The 18,595-nt window shown below is 55.8% G+C and overlaps 1 protein-coding gene across 2 annotated transcripts in view; it reads left to right on the forward strand.

The window, feature by feature from the left end:
* Nucleotides 1–3,573: 3,573 nt before the first annotated feature.
* Nucleotides 3,574–18,595, forward strand: part of LOC142920231 (protocadherin Fat 1-like) — a 31,789-nt gene continuing 16,767 nt past the window's right edge. The window contains exons 1-9 of one of the 2 annotated variants that reach the window (XM_076062721.1): nt 3,574–3,765; nt 4,360–4,412; nt 6,523–6,656; nt 8,334–11,690; nt 11,834–11,958; nt 15,760–15,973; nt 16,271–16,332; nt 17,244–17,549; nt 17,666–17,882. In XM_076062721.1, coding sequence (XP_075918836.1) covers nt 8,450–11,690; nt 11,834–11,958; nt 15,760–15,973; nt 16,271–16,332; nt 17,244–17,549; nt 17,666–17,882 — 4,165 coding nt within the window. In that variant the 5' untranslated portion in view covers nt 3,574–3,765; nt 4,360–4,412; nt 6,523–6,656; nt 8,334–8,449. The remainder of the gene's footprint in view (nt 3,766–4,359; nt 4,413–6,522; nt 6,657–8,333; nt 11,691–11,833; nt 11,959–15,759; nt 15,974–16,270; nt 16,333–17,243; nt 17,550–17,665; nt 17,883–18,595) is intronic. The other variant, XM_076062722.1, reaches the window with a different exon arrangement.

Raw genomic sequence — 18,595 nt, forward strand, 5'->3', positions numbered from 1 at the left:
TGCTTAGAGTTTTGGGTTAACATTCATTTTGAAGATACGAGGGCTTCCAGGCATGTTTATAACCATTTGCCCTCTCATTGTGTGCCATCACAGCCCGTGTGATGAATTTGGGACACTTTTTCACTACATCATGAATATATGAATAAGTATCGACGTGTAAGTCACATGTGACTATATATGCATTCCTCTGTGCCTCGATACTGACGTGTAGATGGTGTGGATATTCTTATTTTCTGTCTGCAGCTGACGCTGGTCTGATGGAGCAAAGGCAGTCAGCACAGCAGCTCGGTACGACAAGTCAACATTGCGACCAGCGTGCATACAGCACGGATCGGACTGGAAATTTGACACAGCACCAGAGAACTCGCACAGGAGAGAAACCCTTCAAGTGCAGTGTGTGTGGGAAGGCTTTTGCATGGCCATCTGCTCTTAAAGTACACCAGAGAACACACACGGGAGAGAAACCTTTCAAGTGCAGTGTGTGTGTGAAGGCATTTTCACAGTCATCTGCTCTTGTAGAACACCTGAGAACACACACGGGAGAGAAACCCTTCAAGTGCAGTGTGTGTGGGAAGGCATTTGCACGGTCATCTACTCTTGTAGAACACCAGAGAATACACACGGGAGAGAAACCCTTCAAGTGCAGTGTGTGTGGGAAGGCATTTGCGCAGTCATCTGCTCTTGTAGCACACCAGAGAACACACACGGGAGAGAAACCCTTCAAGTGTACTCTGTGTGGGAAGGCGTTTACACTTTCATCTACTCTTGTAATACACCAGAGAACACACACGGGAGAGAAACCCTTCAGGTGCACGATGTGTGGGATAGCGTTTACACAGTCATATAATCTCGTATTACACCAGAGAACACACACGGGAGAGAAACCCTTCAAGTGTACTCTGTGTGGGAAGGCGTTTACACTTTCATCTACTCTTGTAATACACCAGAGAACACACACGGGAGAGAAACCCTTCAGGTGCACTCCGTGCGGGAAGGCGTTTGCACAGCAACCACATCTTATAGATCACCGGAAAACACAGAAGCATCAGAAGATCCACAAGGAGTGGAGTCTGAAATCAGCTTGTGAAAGTCAAAGTGCCACAATAAGCCCATCCCTCTTGAAACAAGAACCAGAAGAAAATCCCAGCTTGGACACTTTTAAAGGTATCGAGGTGAAATATGAAGAGGTAATGGTGAAGAGGGAAGAAGTGATGGTGAAGAGGGAAGAAGTGATGGTGAAGAGGGAAGAGGTGATGGTGAAGAAGTGAAGGTGAAATGTGAAGATGAAGATGAAACTCCAAAATGGGACCTTCACATCGATGGAGGCAACGTGAAGCAGGAGGAGAATTCTGACTGTGAGGCAGAGCGAGGCAACTCCCAGCAGTTTGTGGAAGTGGAGGTGTGGGTGGACTTGCTCCTAGACAATACAAAGTCAAGTGGAGACCCGGTAGATGTGTAAGCCAGAGACGATGTCGCTCCAATAGATGCACCTTTGTCACAGGCCTTTATTGACAAGAATGTGAAGTTGAACACTCAATTCCTAGGTTCAACCTGCAGAGTAAGAACGAGTGGCCAGTCTTTGTGGACCTGTGGGTTGGGGAGATCTCTGACCAGGAGCGAGAGCCAATACACCCCCAAACATTCACTATGTTATCATAATAATTGCTTTTACACGGTGGTTGCTTAACCGCCTCGGCAACTCGGAGTTTTGTATCTCGTCTGAAACACTCGAAGAGCATCCCCAAGTAGCAGCTGCCCCTGTGTGGCACAGGGTGGTGGCCCTGCACCGGCCTGCATTTATTATTTTTTCCGCCTGAGGACAACCGCTTGTGTTACGATCGAAACGTCGTGATCTATTATTATTTTGTCTACCGACGTGACTTTACTGAAAGAACCAAAGAGTATGTGAACAAGAGGCTGTCAGTAGGGGGCGATGATTGATATTTCATCTCAGTTATGTAATTTGTCGCTAATGTTTAGAATTCGCCAGCATGCAATGGCCTCGTTTTGAATGTCACAATAGTATGTTTTACATCCACTGTTAAGCAGACGGTGCATATTTCCTTTTTCAAATAGCTTCTTAATCAGATGTTATCTGATGCAGTATATTTCACTGCAGTAATTACATTTTGTTAAAATGCCTGTCAATAATTCAGAATGAACACTTGTCTTATTTTGTGTGTACATGCATCACTTTATTTTTTATAAGGGTCAAACATTGAATAAGTGATGTTAGGACAAAGTGTGTGTGTGTGTTTTGGAAGTAACCTGTACAGAGAACTCAGGTGAGACCCATTGTTCTTGTGATACAGGTCAAAGGGTACTTTTGTGTTTCAGGAAGCATCTGGAGCAACTCATTGTCTTTGACATAGGAAGCACACTCAGATCATTCATCAGTTACAAGGCATACCACCTTAAAGTTACACGTAGAGGAGATACATTCTCTGCAACACGAATTATAATTTTGTCTTACGTGTTGACGTAGATTTTGTCGAACTTGGACTAGAAATGCTCCTTGCTGATTAACGTCTGGATGTTCACAACCATGGCTTGAAGCAAGCCCCTCTGCTGTTGAGACATTGTCCACCAAAACCGGTCCACAGTTGGCTTTCACACACAGTGTACACACACACAGTGTACACACACAGTGTACCCACAGTGTACACACACAGTGTACACACACAGTGTACACAGTGTACACACACAGTCTACACACACACACAGTGTACACACACACACAGTGTACACACACACAGTGTACACAAAGTGTACACACACAGTGTATACACAGTATGTACATACAGTGTATATACGTACACACAGTGTACACACACAGTTTACACACACACAGTGTACACACACACAGTGTATACACAATAATGTCCACGTTGTTGTAGCTGGGCCCACGCACCCAAGGGAGGGAGCAATGTAAAATGAATCTAAATCAACTTAAACTCCAATCCCGCTCTGTGACGTCACCACTCAGCATTACTTCATCGGCGTGAAACGCCAGGGGGAGGTGTACCTCGCTAGTGACGTCATGTCACCAAGGTATTCACACTCCCCCAACCCCGTCCACGGCGCTCTTGAGCGTGACGTCACCTTCGCTTGGGTCACTGTCGATATCAATCCAGTGGCAATCCTAATTTGGGCAAAGGTACGCCCAGTGACTGGCGGTTCATTAACATAATGTATCCGTTGAAGCCGTCGAGAGTTTATTGCGATGGGTTTAGCAGCCACGCCCCCATCCCTCCACATATGGGCCGGCATCATTAACATAATTTATTCAGTTACAGAGCCGCTCATTGTGGGAGGGGCGTGTCTCTTACCCCAGAAGTGACGTCATGTTACCTACTTACCCACGTGATGTCGAGAGGTAACAGGAGGCTGCCGATCCGCGCTTGCACTGAAATCCGACGTGAGAAATTCTCATGCTGGTGGTGGTTGTTGTTGTTGTTTACCAAGGTAGAGCCTCTCTCTCTCGTAGGGATGTCAGTTGAGTAGCAGCGAGCATGGGAATCGATGTCCAGGTTGGAACTTTACAACGCGGGGCCTAGCCACGCGGGGCCTTGCCTCCTGATTGCGTTCGCTTTAATTATCTCGCTTAAGTTTAATTTGTCTTCACCCGGCTCGCAACTTTGTAACTTTGTTTTATTGTAAATATTCACGCAGTTTTTATTTTCGTTCTTTTTTCACCAGGCCATGCCCGCTTGAGCTGCTATACCGCTCTTGTTATCAGAAGCGACCTGCCCACAACAACACAAGGTGAGGCTTTGTTAACGTGTGTGAATGTTTTGACTTAAAACTTTTGTGACTGCAGGAATTAATATTCTTGGTTTATTCGGTAAAGTCACGTAGATAGAAAATAAAATTAAAATAACAATAAAATAAAAAATTGAAAATAAAGTAAAAAACCCACGACGTTTCGATCGCAACACAAGTGGTCTTTATCTTATTGAATTTAATCTGTTTTTATTTTCTATCTACGTGACTTTACTGAAAGAACCAACAATACGTGCGTCAATGTATCTTATCGGTCAAAGATGCTAAGCTTGTGCCGCTGCTGACTCTGAATGTGTGGAGGGGAACACCTTCACCACGGGGAGAGAGAGACAGAGACACGGATAGCCTCGGCTATGTTGATTGATTATCGATTCATTACTTGGTGGAGTGAGGAAGAATTAATGCTGAGCAGATGAAGGTGGCCAGGCATGGTGCTGGTCACACCACCACCTGTTTACTCATGGCAGTGTGTGACAGTGTCAAGTTTGTGTTTGCAGTAAAGTCTGTTAACTCTATTGCACACGGAGGTTATATCAAAACAATAGTTTATTTTTGTTTTCCTCTGGAACTCTCCAGATATACAGCAGGCGTCAGTGTCGGGATCGAACCCACGACTTCCTGTATACCAGGTGAGGTAGTTAACATCTCACCACAGAGAGAGACACGCAAACTCCAGTTAGCCTCGGCTATGCTAATTGATCCTCGATTAATTACTTGGTGGAGTGAGGAAGCATTCATGCCAAGCAGATTAAGATGGCCAGGCGTGATTCTAGACACGCCACCGCCTGTTTACCCAGTGACAGTGTACAGTTTGTGTTTGCAGTAACATCTATTAACTCTGTTGAACACGGAGGTTATAGCATAACAGTAGTTTACTTTTGTTTTCCTCTGGAACTCTTTATACAAATGGAAACAGGAGGTGAACACAGCACACACATTCAGCTGAAGTCGGATCTGTTCATCCCCAGCGTTTGTGGGGGCTCATGCCCCCCCCACTCCCCATTACGTGGGGGCTGATCTCCCTCTCACTCACCACGAGCGGTGGGGGGGGGGCGCCACGTCTAATGGGTGGGGGCTGATGCCCCCCCCACCCACCCACTCGTGTGTGTCTCACCGTTAACACTGCGGTGCACACACAGACACTAGTGACACTCGCGTGTGTCTCACCGTTAACACTGTGGTGCACGCACAGACACTAGTGACACTCGTGCGTGTCTCACCGTTAACACTGTGGTGCACACACAGACACTAGTGACACTCTCACGTGTCTCACCGTTAACACTGTGGTGCACGCACAGACACTAGTGACACTCTCACGTGTCTCACCGTTAACACTGCGGTGCACACACAGACACTAGTGACACTCGTGCGTGTCTCACCGTTAACACTGTGGTGCACACACAGACACTAGTGACACTCGCGCGTGTCTCACCGTTAACACTGCGGTGCACGCACAGACACTAGTGACACTCGTGTGTGTCTCACCGTTAACACTGCGGTGCACACACAGACACTAGTTACACTCTCACGTGTCTCACCGTTAACACTGCGGTGCACACACAGACACTAGTTACACTCGCGCGTGTCTCACCGTTAACGCCGTGGTGCACGCACAGACACGCGCCGGCACGGGCCACCGTTGGTATTTTAATATGCGCGCGCGTCACACCCACACTGATTTATAGTCACCCACACACCGTCGTACGCTGATCGCTGTCCCACCGCTCTTCACACACACACATGCACCACGCGTCACAACGTCAGTCTGTGCTAAGATTTATGTCCCGGAGCGAATAGGGACCCCCGTTTATGGCCCCCTCCAGCCAGCACCCTTCGGACAGCGCCTAACCTCCTGTCACCTGGCCGTCGCAGAGTGCGTCTATCCCCAAAGCTCGAGCTGACTCAATTGGCCCCCCTTCCCGTACCCACTCACCTATTCAGCTGCCCCATGGGGGCTGGGGAAGATGCTCGCCTCGGGGACTTTTTCTGTCCGACCGTTTCCAGCTCCACCCTGCATTGGTCGCACGGACGCTAAGGACGGCTGGTCTCCTCCGCCGCTCCAGAAGGACTCTGATTCAATCCGCCCCTCCGGCCCCCTTATGTCTCCAAAGCCCCTTAACCCCCGGGGCACATGACGTCATCCTGCGCATCCAATCGAATTCTCTTTGCGGCTGCTTTGAGCGCTCTGGCCGTTGGGGGGGAGGTGGGGGTCGCGTCATCCCCCCCTTCCCATTGTCTCTGTGCCTGCGTTCCTCGCCGTTGACTCATCGATAATCCCCTCGCTCCCTCCAACTTGAGTAAACTCTTATCTGCCTAGGGGCTTTTCCCTCCCACCCCACTGTTTACCCTGCTGCTGGGTACTGGCTGAAGGTCCCACCCCCCCGTGCTGTGTATGCTTCATCGCGGCCGGCCTGTAAAGCTCTATGCCCCCTTCTTGGGGGGGGGCGCCATGTAATCCGGTCTGGGGGGCTCGGCCAATTTCCTGGTCCGGGGAAACCGTGGAACGTCCCTGCTAGTGGGGTCCTCGGGTGAAAACCCATCGCACCAGGTGATCCCTCCTCGCGACCCTACGGGGGTGCATGCGGGTGTTTAGTGGGGCGTGCGTGCGTTCGTGGGATGGGGAGGGGGGTGCGAGGAGAGGGTAGAGCCGGCGGAGTTGCTCCGCTGTGGTGGCGCCACAGTTACGATGGCGATAGCAATATTACAAAATAGCAAAATATTTTTAATTTTGCGCGGCAGGCAAACGCAGCAGCGTGCTACGAGGTACGAGACTGTAACTTGATCATCGCCATCCTCCTCTTCCAACAACTAAGTTAATGTGGCCATCAACAACCTAACATCATTCAAGTGTGCAGACGACGGACAGAATCTTGGTGAGTCCAGTACAATATGATACGTTACGATACGTTCAATGCGTGTATGATAACATAGCTTTAGCGATTTCATTTTAGGGTTACTACGATACATACGTTTAATGCATGTTAAAAGTTTTTTATAGCAGAGGATTGTTTCCTGAAAACACTTTCTATGAAATTGCAGTTCACATAGGTAGGCTAAGAATTTACCTTGTTTTTTACTTTGAATTTTACTGTGCAATACAGTATTGTAATTAATAAATACATACAGTATATAGTTTATACAGTACGATCCTGTAAATTGCTCTGTTTTGCTAAACTATCACCATTCTTTAAGACTCCTGGGTAGGCTAGGCCATTTTCGCCTTACGATATTTTCGACTTACGATGGGGTCGTGGTAACGCATCTCCATCGTAAGTCGGGGACTATCTGTATATATAATAATGTGGTGTGTGTGGTCTATATGGGGAGCGGTAGTGTAGCGGTTGGCGCGCTGCGCTATGAACCCAGCGACCCGAGTTCGATTCCCGCTCACGGCCAACACAATCAGTGACGATTATCTAAACCGATCCTGGGCCTCCCCTAGGTCGACTCAGCCTCAAATGAGTACCTGTTGCGGTGTGTAAACATCGCCACTGGGGAGACAAAGGCGGTTGGGCGTGGTTGCTGGCCACCCACCCCCTCGTGTACCGTTACCGGCCTTCATAGGCGCTCGCAAACAGCACTTGCCCCTACTGTCTGTTAAGGCTACATGGGGGGGTCTTTGTCTCTCTAACCTATACAATTAATTTTATCGTCTGTCTGTGTCCGTCTGCGCACGCGTGCTTGCGAGGGATTTGGCTACCAAACCGTGGGGTTCACGTGAGAAATGTTTCTGCCAGGAAGCACGCCGTGGGCAAGCGCTGTGCCGTCTTCCCGTCGCTCGCATTCAAAAGAGTTAAAGTTGAGTTGTGTTGGCGATTTCCCTTCAAATATTTAGTTAGGTTTGCGGCTATTTATTTATTTATTTCCCCACGCGCCTCGGCCCGGAGACAACGTCATCAGCTGCGCGCACGTGCACAACGCTCACACGGTTGGCCCCTGCAAACTCTCACGCACCATCGACGGAGGCGTGCGTCCTTTTTTATTCGCCTGCACACTCTACAAGGCAAGTCGCACACATTGGTATCGTAAGCATTTATATAATTACACTTTGCACCGCTGGCAGGGGTTGCCCCTAGCAATGCACACACGATCGGCACACATTTTCATTCGCGTTAAAACTGCAACAAAAACGCACACAACACGCTGAGGTTGAATGTCCTCTTCTCCCCACTCCACACCAATGCGTCCTGTTACTACTATAGAGCCCCTAGATATTATTATTACTGCGCTTAGATAGTATTATTGTAGCGTGGCCGGGGGAGCGGCCCAGCCCACACCCTACCAAGGTGAGTGGGTCTCTCTGGTCTCGCAGTGGGTGGGTTTCTGTGGATCTCTGTGCCTGTAGAAACGTGCCTTTTCAAGTATTTGGCTGCTGCTGTAATTATAAATGTCCACGAGGTGACGACGACGATGATGAGCCACTTTGTTGAGCTATCGTTCACGACAGCCAATTCGGTTCTCAAAAAGCACTACCCGGTAGCTCAGCGGGGCGCCTTACCTGGCAAAATAAAATAGTTTGGTTTGTGTTTGGTCTTGATCTGACATGTTAGAGGAGGAGGAGGACCGACACCCCATTGGGAGCGCCAGACTTTGGCGTCGCCCACCTCTCCGACCGCGGCTCCGTGTCGTCGGCGGCTCTCGGGCGCAGAGCCTGACGCCCAACACGATGGCCTCGGCGCTCCTCCCGCTGCTGCTCCTGCTGCTGCTGCCGCCGTGCAGGAAATGCCTCGATGGGCAACGGGGCCGGCCGAAGCCCGCCCTGCGCTTCACCAGCTTGTCCTACAAAGCCACCGTCTACGAAAACTCCGCGCCCGGGACGTACGTGGAGAGCCACGACAAGATGGGGATCCACGTCGGCCGCTCGGCCCCCGGGGCCCGGTACGCCGTCGTGTCCGGGGACGAGGGGGCCGCGTTCGAGGCAGAGGGGCTCGTCGTGGGCGACTTTTGGTTCCTGCGCGTCCGCACGAGGGGCGTGCCGTTGGACCGCGAGGAGCGCCGCGGCTACGCGCTGGGGGTGAAGGCGTTCTCCGAGAACGGCCGCGGGGCGGCGTCCGCCACGGTCTTCGTCCAGGTGCTGGACCGCAACGACCTGAATCCGCTGTTTTCGGCTTTGTCGTACGCCGCGAGCGTCGCCAACGACGCGCCGGCGGGCACCACGGTCCTACGTGTCGCCGCCACGGACGCCGACGAGGGCCCCAACGGGCGCTTCAGTTACGCCCTGGCGCGGCACTCGGACGCGTTCGCCGTGCACCCGACGAGCGGCGCGGTGACGCTCGCCAGGAGGCTGACGGAGCCCGGTGACGCGGGGCTGCACGAGTTCAAGGTGATGGCCGTCGACGGCGGCGGGCTGAGCGGCTCGGCGCGCGTCGCGGTGAACGTGAGCCGGGCGAACGCCCACGCCCCGCGCGTCACGGTCGTCGCGACCCGCGGGCAAGGGGCGCCGTTCGCCGACCCCGCCGCCGCGTACGCGGAGCTCGTCGCGGTGGACCGCGACGCCGGCCCCGAGGGGGAGATCGTCGCCGTGGAGATCGTCGCCGGCGACCCCCTCCGGGCGTTCTCCGTCGCCCCGACGGACGGCGCCGGCCCCGCCTCGGCCTACGCGGTGAGGCTCTCGGGGCGGCTGGACTGGGCGGACTTCCCCTTCGGGGTGAACCTCACCGTGCAGGCTCGCGACGGGGGGAGGCCACCCAGGCACTCGCGGCCCGTCACGGTCACGCTCCGGGGGGGCGGCGCCGCCGGCGCGTTCGAGCGGAGCGTCTACGCAGGCGCCGTCGAGCGGCGGTCTCCGCCCCGCGCCGTCGTGCTCGCGGTCCGAGCCTCTTGCGGCGCGCGGGGCTGCCGGTACGTCGTCCGAGGCGGCGCCGACGGCGACTTCTTCGCCGTGAACCCCGCCACCGGGGTCGTCTCCGTCCGCGAGTCCCTGGCGGCGGTCGACAGACGCCGCTTCGAGTTCAACGTTGGCACCGACGCCGGCCCGGGCGTCGCCGGGGTCGCGATCGACGTCGCGGACTACAACGCCCACGCCCCGGTCTTCGAACGGCCCAACTACTCCGCCTCGTTGAGCGAGGACGTCCCGGCGGGCACGTTCGTGCTCATCCTGCACGCCGCCGACGACGACGAGGGGGACGACGGCCGCGTGACGTACGGCCTGGCGGAGGACGAGCCTGGCCCCTTCGCCGTCGACCCTCGCACGGGCATCGTCGTCACGACGGGGCCGCTGGACCACGAGGAGATGGCGGGGGCCTACCGGCTGCGCGTGCGAGCCTCGGACTGGGGGACTCCGTTCCGCCGGGAGGCCGAGGCGACCGTGACGGTGAACGTCACCAACATGAACGACAACGCGCCCGTCTTCGAGTCCGTAGACTGCGTGGGCGAGATCCCCCGGGACCTCCGGCCGGGCGAGCCGATCTTCACCGCGTCGGCCATCGACGCCGACGAGCTCCGGCCGGTGCTCTACGGCATCGCGTCCGGGAACGAGGGCGGCTTCTTCGCGCTGGACGGCGCCCTCGGTGTCGTGACGCTCGCGCGCTCCCTCGCCGACGTCGCCGCCGGGCCGGCGGGGGCCTTCCGCCTCGGCCTCACGGCCACCGACGGGGAGCTCTCGGCGGAGACGGCGTTCCTGAACGTCTCGGTCGTGGACGCCGCTCCCGGACGGGCGCCGTCATGGCGGTGCGTGGAGACGGGGATCGCCCGGAGGATGGTCGCGTGGCTCCACCGGGCAAACCAATGGCGAGACCGCCCGCGCCCCCTCGCCGCCGGCGCCGTCAATCGGCACGCGCCGGCGTTCGCCGCCCCGGCGGTCGCCGTGGAAGTCCGCGAAGATTTGCCAGTCGGGGCCGAGGTCACCCGAATGGAGGCCACGGATCCGGACGACGGCTTCGAGGGGAAGCTGCTGTACGCCCTGACGGACGACGGCGGGGCGAGCGGCCTCGCCGTGGACGCGGAGACCGGCGTCGTGAGGGTCCTGGTGCCGCTGGACCGCGAGGCCGCCGCCTCCTACCTCGTGAACATCGTCGTCCGCGACCTGGGCACGCCGCGGCGCTCCGCGAGCGCCGCCCTCCGCGTCGTCGTCTCGGACGTCAACGACAACCGGCCGGAGTTCTCGCGGCGCGCCTACGAGGCCCGGGTGCCGGAGAGCGCGCGGCCGGGCCGCGAGGTGCTCCGGCTGGAGGCCGCCGACGGCGACGCGGGCGCCGCGGGCGTCGTGCGCTACCGCCTGCTGTCCGACACCGACCTCTTCCGCGTGGACGCCGAGACGGGCGCCCTGGAGGTGGCGGCGCCGCTGGACCGCGAGCGGCGCGCCGAGCACGCGCTGCTAGTGGAGGCGTCGGACCTGGCGCCGGAGGAGAGCCGCCTCTCCTCCGTCGCCGCGGTGACCGTGACGGTGGAGGACGTGGACGACCACGCGCCCGCGTGCGCGCCGGCGCCCCTCCGCCTCCGCGTGCCCGAGGACTTCCCGGTGGGGGCCGTCCTCGGCTGGCTGGACGCTCGCGACCCCGACGCGGGGCCGGCCGGGGAGGTGCGCTACTCCCTGCCGGGCGAGGACGAGGACGGCGGCACGTTCGGGGTGCACGAGACGAGCGGGGCCCTGCGTCTGGCGCGGCCGCTCGACTTCGAGAGGCGGCGCCGCCACGACCTGACGGTGGCCGCGCGCGACGGCGACCCCGGGGGGCCGCCGCCGGCCGCCTGCCGGGCGACGGTGGAGGTGGTGGACGTGGACGAGAACGACCACGCCCCGCGGTTCGTGGAGTTCGCGGCGGCTGCCGCCGTGCGGGAGGACGCCCCCGTGGGCGCCGTCGTCGTCACCGTCACGGCCACGGATGAAGACCGGGGGATCGACGGGGAGGTGCGGTACTCCCTCGTGGACGAATCCGGCCTGGGCGTCTTCAGCATTCATCCAGAGAATGGTAAACCGCACCTACTCCCCCCCCTCCTTCCTCCCTTCCCCCCCCCCCCCCCATCCTCCTCCTCACGGCTCACGACGCCGACTGACGGCTCACGCCGGCGCCCGTCTCTGCCGCGTGTCGTGCACGGCGCTCCGTGCCGGCAGGGATGATCGTCACGGTGCAGCCGCTGGATCGGGAGACTGCTGACAGCTACTGGCTCACGGTGCGCGCGACGGATCGCGGAGTCGTCCCTCGCTTCTCCACACTGCACGTCTACGTGGACGTGCAGGTACGGAAACTCACACACACGTACACACACACACACGTATATACACACACACGTATACACACACACGTATACACACACACACACACGTATTCACACACATATACACATGTATATACACACACACGTACACACACACACGTACACACACACACACACGTATACACACAACAACAACAACCGCCATTCGCCACTAAGTGGCAGTGACGTCACCACGACGCTTGTGCCAGGCTATGTGCACCCTGAGGCCACGTGAAGTGTCGAACGCCCGCTGGCAGGAGGTCACGGGGCAGACCCAGGTGCCACGGGTCGACTGACTGAGATGACTGGCTGATGCACCACCTGTACCCCCTACTGTGCCAACCTGCTGTGCTTGAGCCACTCGGCGCTCCGCTCGTTGTTGTGAGCGTCGCTCCTCCGCCCTCCGTTGTTGTTGGATGGCGACTACCTCCAACTGCCCAGTAGCGTCCTTCACGAGCCTCCTCCACAGAGGCCGATCTTGACACCGCTGGTACCAGTCATCGGCAAGTCCACTCAGCTCCACGTCCTCCTGTACCACATCACTCTATCTCTTCTCTAGCCCGTGCCGCGCCCGCTTAGCCCCCTCAATCCGGCCGAACAAAAGCTGTTTCGGCATGCGGTGGCTGGGCATGTGGGCTACATGACCCAGCCATCGCAGCCTTCCCCGCCGGAGGAGCTCACCGATTGGACCTTGCCCAGATCTTTCAAGTATTTGTGAGCTCCTCACACAATCCAGTCTGGTTAAACCCAGGATGGATCGTAGGCAGGCCAGCCTAAATGTTTCTAACCGGCGAAGATGTTTCATTAGGGGGGTCAACGTTTCGCAAGCGTAGAGAAGGGAGGGAATGACCGTGGCCGAGAAGACCTGAAGCTTAGTGCGGAGCGACAGACCAGGTAGCTTCCACACAGCGTTACGCAACCGATGAGTCCTCTGCTGTTAAACTGGAGCCAGTCATAAGCACACTGCCCAGGTATGGGAAACTCTCCACTCTCTCCACAACTGCCCCATCACCGATTGGGAGTTGTGGGGGTGGAGTGTCCGATGGTACAAAATACCCAGGCAGGTGCTTAGTTTTGGTGGGGCTGATGCTAAGGCCCCACCTCTTAGTGGCACGCTCCAGTCTCAGCAGCAGCGTCTTCAACTCCTCCTCTGAATGAGCAGCTATTACCAAATCATCAGCATACATAACGTGGTTGAGCAATAGGGAGCCATCCCTTGACCGCACCCGGGCATCGATCAGCCTCTCATTATATCTGTACCATATGGAAATTCCCCCGGTACAGCTATTGAAGGCTTCACGAACTACCTGGTCAAAATAGATGTTAAATAATGTGGGAGTCAGAGGACATCCCTGTCGCACCCCAAGGTGTACAGGGAATGGCTCGGACTCCCGGCCACGTAATTTTACCCGGGCCCACTCACCATCATGAAGGTCCTTAATGATCGTGAGCAGAGGGTCAGGTACTCCAAAAGCACGAAGAACAACCCAGAGCCCAGGCCTACTGATGGTATCATAGGCCTTGACCAGGTCAATAAAGCAGATATGTAGGTCTTGTTGGAATTCCCTACACCTCTGCTGTAGCAGACGGACAGAAAATATGGCATTTGTGCAGGACCGCCCTTTCCTGAAACCGCATTGGGGCTCCGCAAGCCTCTCCTCAGCGTGCCTGGCAAGGCGATGCTGAATAATCCTTGCCAGGACCTTTCCCGGCACACTGAGGAGTGAGATGCCCCTGTAGTTGTTACAGTCTGTGCGGTCCCCCTTCTTAAAAAGGGGGACCACCATGGCATCCTTCCAATCCTGCAGAACCCGTCCAGTGGTCCAGACCGTTGTTATGATGTCATATAGGGCAGTCTGTGCACAAACGCCACCCTCCCTCAGCATTTCGCTTGGGAGATCATCTCTGCCCGCTGCCTTTCCTGGTCTCAGACTCCGGATTGCCTTCAGGACTTCCTCAACAGATGGCACCTCAGCCAGCCACTCACAGGGGGTGACTTCTTCCAATATTTGAGGTACCGCAGCCTCAGCAGGGTCATCCTCACTTTGTGCCACGATGTTTTTCTGTCTGAGGGATTTTCCCTCCCCCAGGACCTCACAGAAATGCTCAGCAAATCTGAAAACCTGTTCCTGGGGGTTGGAGATTGGATCACTGTTTTTTCCCCTAATGATGGTAATAGGTGTGGCGCTGCAGGTTACTTTTTTGATGGAGTTAAATAGAGATTTGTGATCACGGGCCACTGAGGCAGACTCCATCTCCTCAGCAACCCGCGACCACCACCCATCCTTGCAGCGCCTCACGGCTCTCCGAACCTCCGAGCGAAGGCTGCGGTAAGTCTCCTCATTCTCTGACGTGGGATTCTGTAGCCGATGACAGTGGGCCTGTCGCTTTTTCTCAATCATCCTGAACACCTCCTCTGTCAGCCAGGGTCTCTGGGGAGGTCTGGACCGTGTACCCAAAGCAGCCATTGCAGCTGCATGTCACAGTCCTAAACCTCGCCCATTTACCCTCGACATCAGGAGTCAGGGACGATGCCAATCCCAGCCGCAAGCGATGATGAAATTCTCGCTTGCAACTTTCATCAGATAACTGAGACCAGGCCACTTTAGGTTGGAATGGGGTCCTGGGTGTACACCTACCACCGGAGTGGAAGAATGGCAGGCGCATCTTACAGATGACTAGTCGATGGTCAGAGGGCAGATCAGCTCCACGGTAGGTCCTGGTGTCAAGGACGAGGGCTCGCATCCGCTGGTCCGTCACTATGTAGTCCAGCAGATGTTCTTGCTTGGACCCGGCATGCAACCATGATGTTGTGTGGATGCGCCGATGCCGGAACAGCGTGTTGGTAATTACAAGCCCATGGGCTGCACAAAAATCTAGCAGCCTCCTACCGTTGTTATTGAGCTGATCTGGCCCATGCCCTCCAATCACTCCATACCAGGTGCCAGTATCATGACCAACTCAGGCATTGAAGTCACCCAACATGATGACTCTATCCCGAGGGGCCACTTTAGCCAGCACCTGTGACAGGAGGTCATAGAAGGCATCTGACTCATCGGCTTTGCCTGCATCCCTCCACGGATGTTCATCTTCGGCGGGGGCATAAGTAACCACGACCACCATGCCTTGCCTCCGGTTGATGGGAAGGCGAGCCCAAAGTAGCCTGGGGCTTACAGCTTCCCACACCTCACCGCCACGCTCCCACACCCCCTTCATTCTTTTGTTCAAAAGAAGAGGCACACCCTGTTGTTTGGCAGTCTGCTGCCACGAGTAGAGGACTGTCCACCCCTCATGGTGGCAGGAGCCAGAGCCAGTCCACCGGACCTCCTGAATGCCACATAGATCCAGGCGGTACCGGTCCAGCTCCCGACAGAGGAGTGGCAGCCTCTCCTCCGCTGTGAGCATTCAAACATTCCACATGGCCACCCGTAGTGGCTTTTCGTTGTTTCTGGAGGACACACACACACACACGTATACACACACACACACGTACACACACACACGTATACACACACACACGTATACACACACGTATACACACACGTATATACACACACACACACGTATATACACACACACGTACACACACACACACATATACACACACACACACGTACACACACACACACGTATACACACACACAAACACACGTACACACACACGTATATACACACGTACACACACACAAGTACACACACACATACACACACATGCGTATGCACCCCTGCATTTTAAAACGACACACAATGCGAGTACCGTGTGTCTCTCCCCCCCCCCCCCAGGACGTTAACGACAACCCCCCGCGGGCATCGCGTCCGTGGTACCAGGCCGCGGTGGCGGAGAACTCCCGTGGGGGCGTCAGGGCAGTGCAGGTGGACGCCTGGGACCTGGACAACGCCGCCGCCATGTCCTCCAACGATGCCCGGGGCAGGGGCCTCACGTTCAACATCGTCAGCGGAGACCCACAGGGATTCTTCACCATAAACAACGCGACAGGTGGGGGTTGGTGGTGGTGGAGAGCAAATCCAGAACATTTACAATTATAGTGTAGTGTAGAAAGCAAATCTATAACATTTACAATTATAATGTAGTGTATAGTGTACACTACATTATGCACGACACAAATATATACTACAGAATGTGCCAATTCGTTACTAGTACAGCACTAACCGGTGTGTTGGTGAGCAAATCCAGCAACATTTACTATCCACGTTGGCCCCCACCCCACTGCGTGCGTGTGCCGGCCGGCGTGGGATGGTTGTTGTTGACCTCCGGTGAACGGACTCGTTGCAGGCGTCATCCACACCACCAGCAGGCGGCTGGACAGAGAGAGGCAGGCGGAGCACGAGCTGGAGGTGAGAGTCACCGTGATGGTGGTGGTGGTGGTAGTGGCCTTCAATAGCTGTACCGGAGGAATTTCCATCTGGTACAGATATAATGGGAGGCTCATCGATGCCCAGGTGCGGTCAAGTGATGGCTCCCTATTGCTCAACCTTGCCGATGATCTGGTAATTGCTGCTCACTCAGAGGAGGAGTTGGAGGCGCTGCTGCTAAACGTGGAGCTTGCCACTAAGAGGTTGGGACTTACCATCAGCCCCACCAAAGCTAAGCACCTGCCTGGGTATTTTGTACCATCGGACAATCCACCCCCACAACTCACAATTGGTGATAGGGCAGTTGTGGAGAGAGTGGAGAGTTTCCCATACCCTGGCAGTGTGCTCATGACTGGCTTCAGTTTGACAGCGGAGGTCTCACTCCGAATCAGTCGAGCGGCATTATCTTTTCATCGGTTGCATAACGCTGTGTGGAAGCTACCTGGTCTGTCGCTCCGCACTAAGCTTCGGGTCTTCTCGGCAAATCATTCCCACCCTTCTCTACGCTTGCGAAACGTGGACCCCCCCTAATTGAACATCTTTGGCTGGTTAGAAACATTTAGGCTCACCTGCCTACGATCCATCCTGGGTTTAACCAGGGTGGATTGTGTGAGGAGCTCACAAATCATTAAAACATCTGGACAAAGACCCATCGGAGCGCCGGGTGGCTAAAGCACAGTAGGGGGCACAGGTGGTGCATCGGCTACTCATCTCAGTCAGTCGACCCGTGGCACCTGGGTGTGCCCCGTGACCTCCTGCCAGCGGACGTTCGACACGTGGCCTCGACGTGCCCATGGCTTGGCACAAGCGTCGTGGTGCCGTCACGGCCACTTAGTGGAGGTCGTTGTTGTTGTTGCGCGTGTGTCTGCGTGCGTCCCGCCCGCCGGCGCCAGGTGTCCATCGTGGACGGCGGCGTGCCCCCGCGTGAAGCGAGGGTGGCGGTGACGCTGAGCGTCTCCGACGAGAACGACAACGCCCCGCGCTTCCGCAGGAACCTCACGCGCGTTTACGCGGTGGCGGCGAAGGAGCCGACGGTGGTGGCCATCGCCCGCGTCTACGCCGCCGACGCCGACTGGGGCAACAACGGCATGCTGTTGTACACCGTCCGCGGGTGGCAACACAATTACTATTCCGATGAGCACGGAGTCGTCTACAGCCGGAGCGACTTGCACCGTGCGGGGACATCCCACTCCATCCTGGTACTGGGCACACTCCCCTCGCGGTCCTCCCCCCTCATCCTCACGGACACGCTTGACAATGTTGACCCCCCACCGTGAAGCAGAACTCGCCGATCTTGCCGTTGCCTGCCCCGCAGATCGAAGCCAGGGACTCGGGGCAACCGCCAACCTTGCCGTCGACGGCCGTCATCCACGTGGAGTGGATCGCCGCTCCCCGGCCACCGGAGACGCCCGCCGCCTTCGGCCTGAGCCGGCACGCGGTCACCGTGTCGGAGACGGCCGCCGTGGGCTCCGTGGTGATCGCGCTGCCCACGCAGAGCACGGCGGGGAGCCTCCTCTGGTTCAGCATCACAGGTCACGTGGTGCCACCACACACATTCCACATCCCACCCCACATCATGATGGTGTGTTAATGGTGACATCATGATGATGGATTAACGGTGACATCATGATGATGGTGCGTTAATGGTGACATCATGACGAAGTGTTAACGGTGACATCATGATGATGTGTTAATGGTGACCTCATGAAGATGGGTTAACGGTGACCTCATGATGGTGTGTTAACGGTGACCTCATGATGATGTGTTAATGGTGACCTCATGATGATGGGTTAATGGTGACCTCATGATGGTGTGTTAACGGTGACCTCATGATGGTGTGTTAATGGTGACGATGATAGTGTGTTAATGGTGACCTCATGATGATGGGTTAATGGTGACATCATGATGGTGTGTTAACGGTGACGATGATGATGTGTTAACGGTGACATGATGGTGTGTTAATGGTGACGATGATGATGGGTTAATGGTGACGATGATGTGTTAACGGTGACCTCACGATGGTGTGTTAACGGTGACATCATGATGGTGTGTTAATGGTGACCTCATGATGATGTGTTAATGGTGACCTCACGATGATGGGTTAACGGTGACATGATGATGGGTTAACGGTGACATGATGATGGTGTGTTAATGGTGACGATGATGATGTGTTAACGGTGACGATGATGGTGTGTTAATGGTGACAATGATGATGTGTTAACGGTGACGATGATGGTGTGTTAAT

This window comes from Petromyzon marinus, unplaced genomic scaffold (genome assembly GCF_048934315.1).
Source record: "Petromyzon marinus isolate PM22_M1 ecotype Great Lakes invasive population unplaced genomic scaffold, UKy_Petmar_22M1.pri1.0 PM_G_Scaffold_7, whole genome shotgun sequence".
In the NCBI taxonomy this organism is placed as follows: Eukaryota; Metazoa; Chordata; class Hyperoartia; order Petromyzontiformes; family Petromyzontidae; genus Petromyzon; species Petromyzon marinus.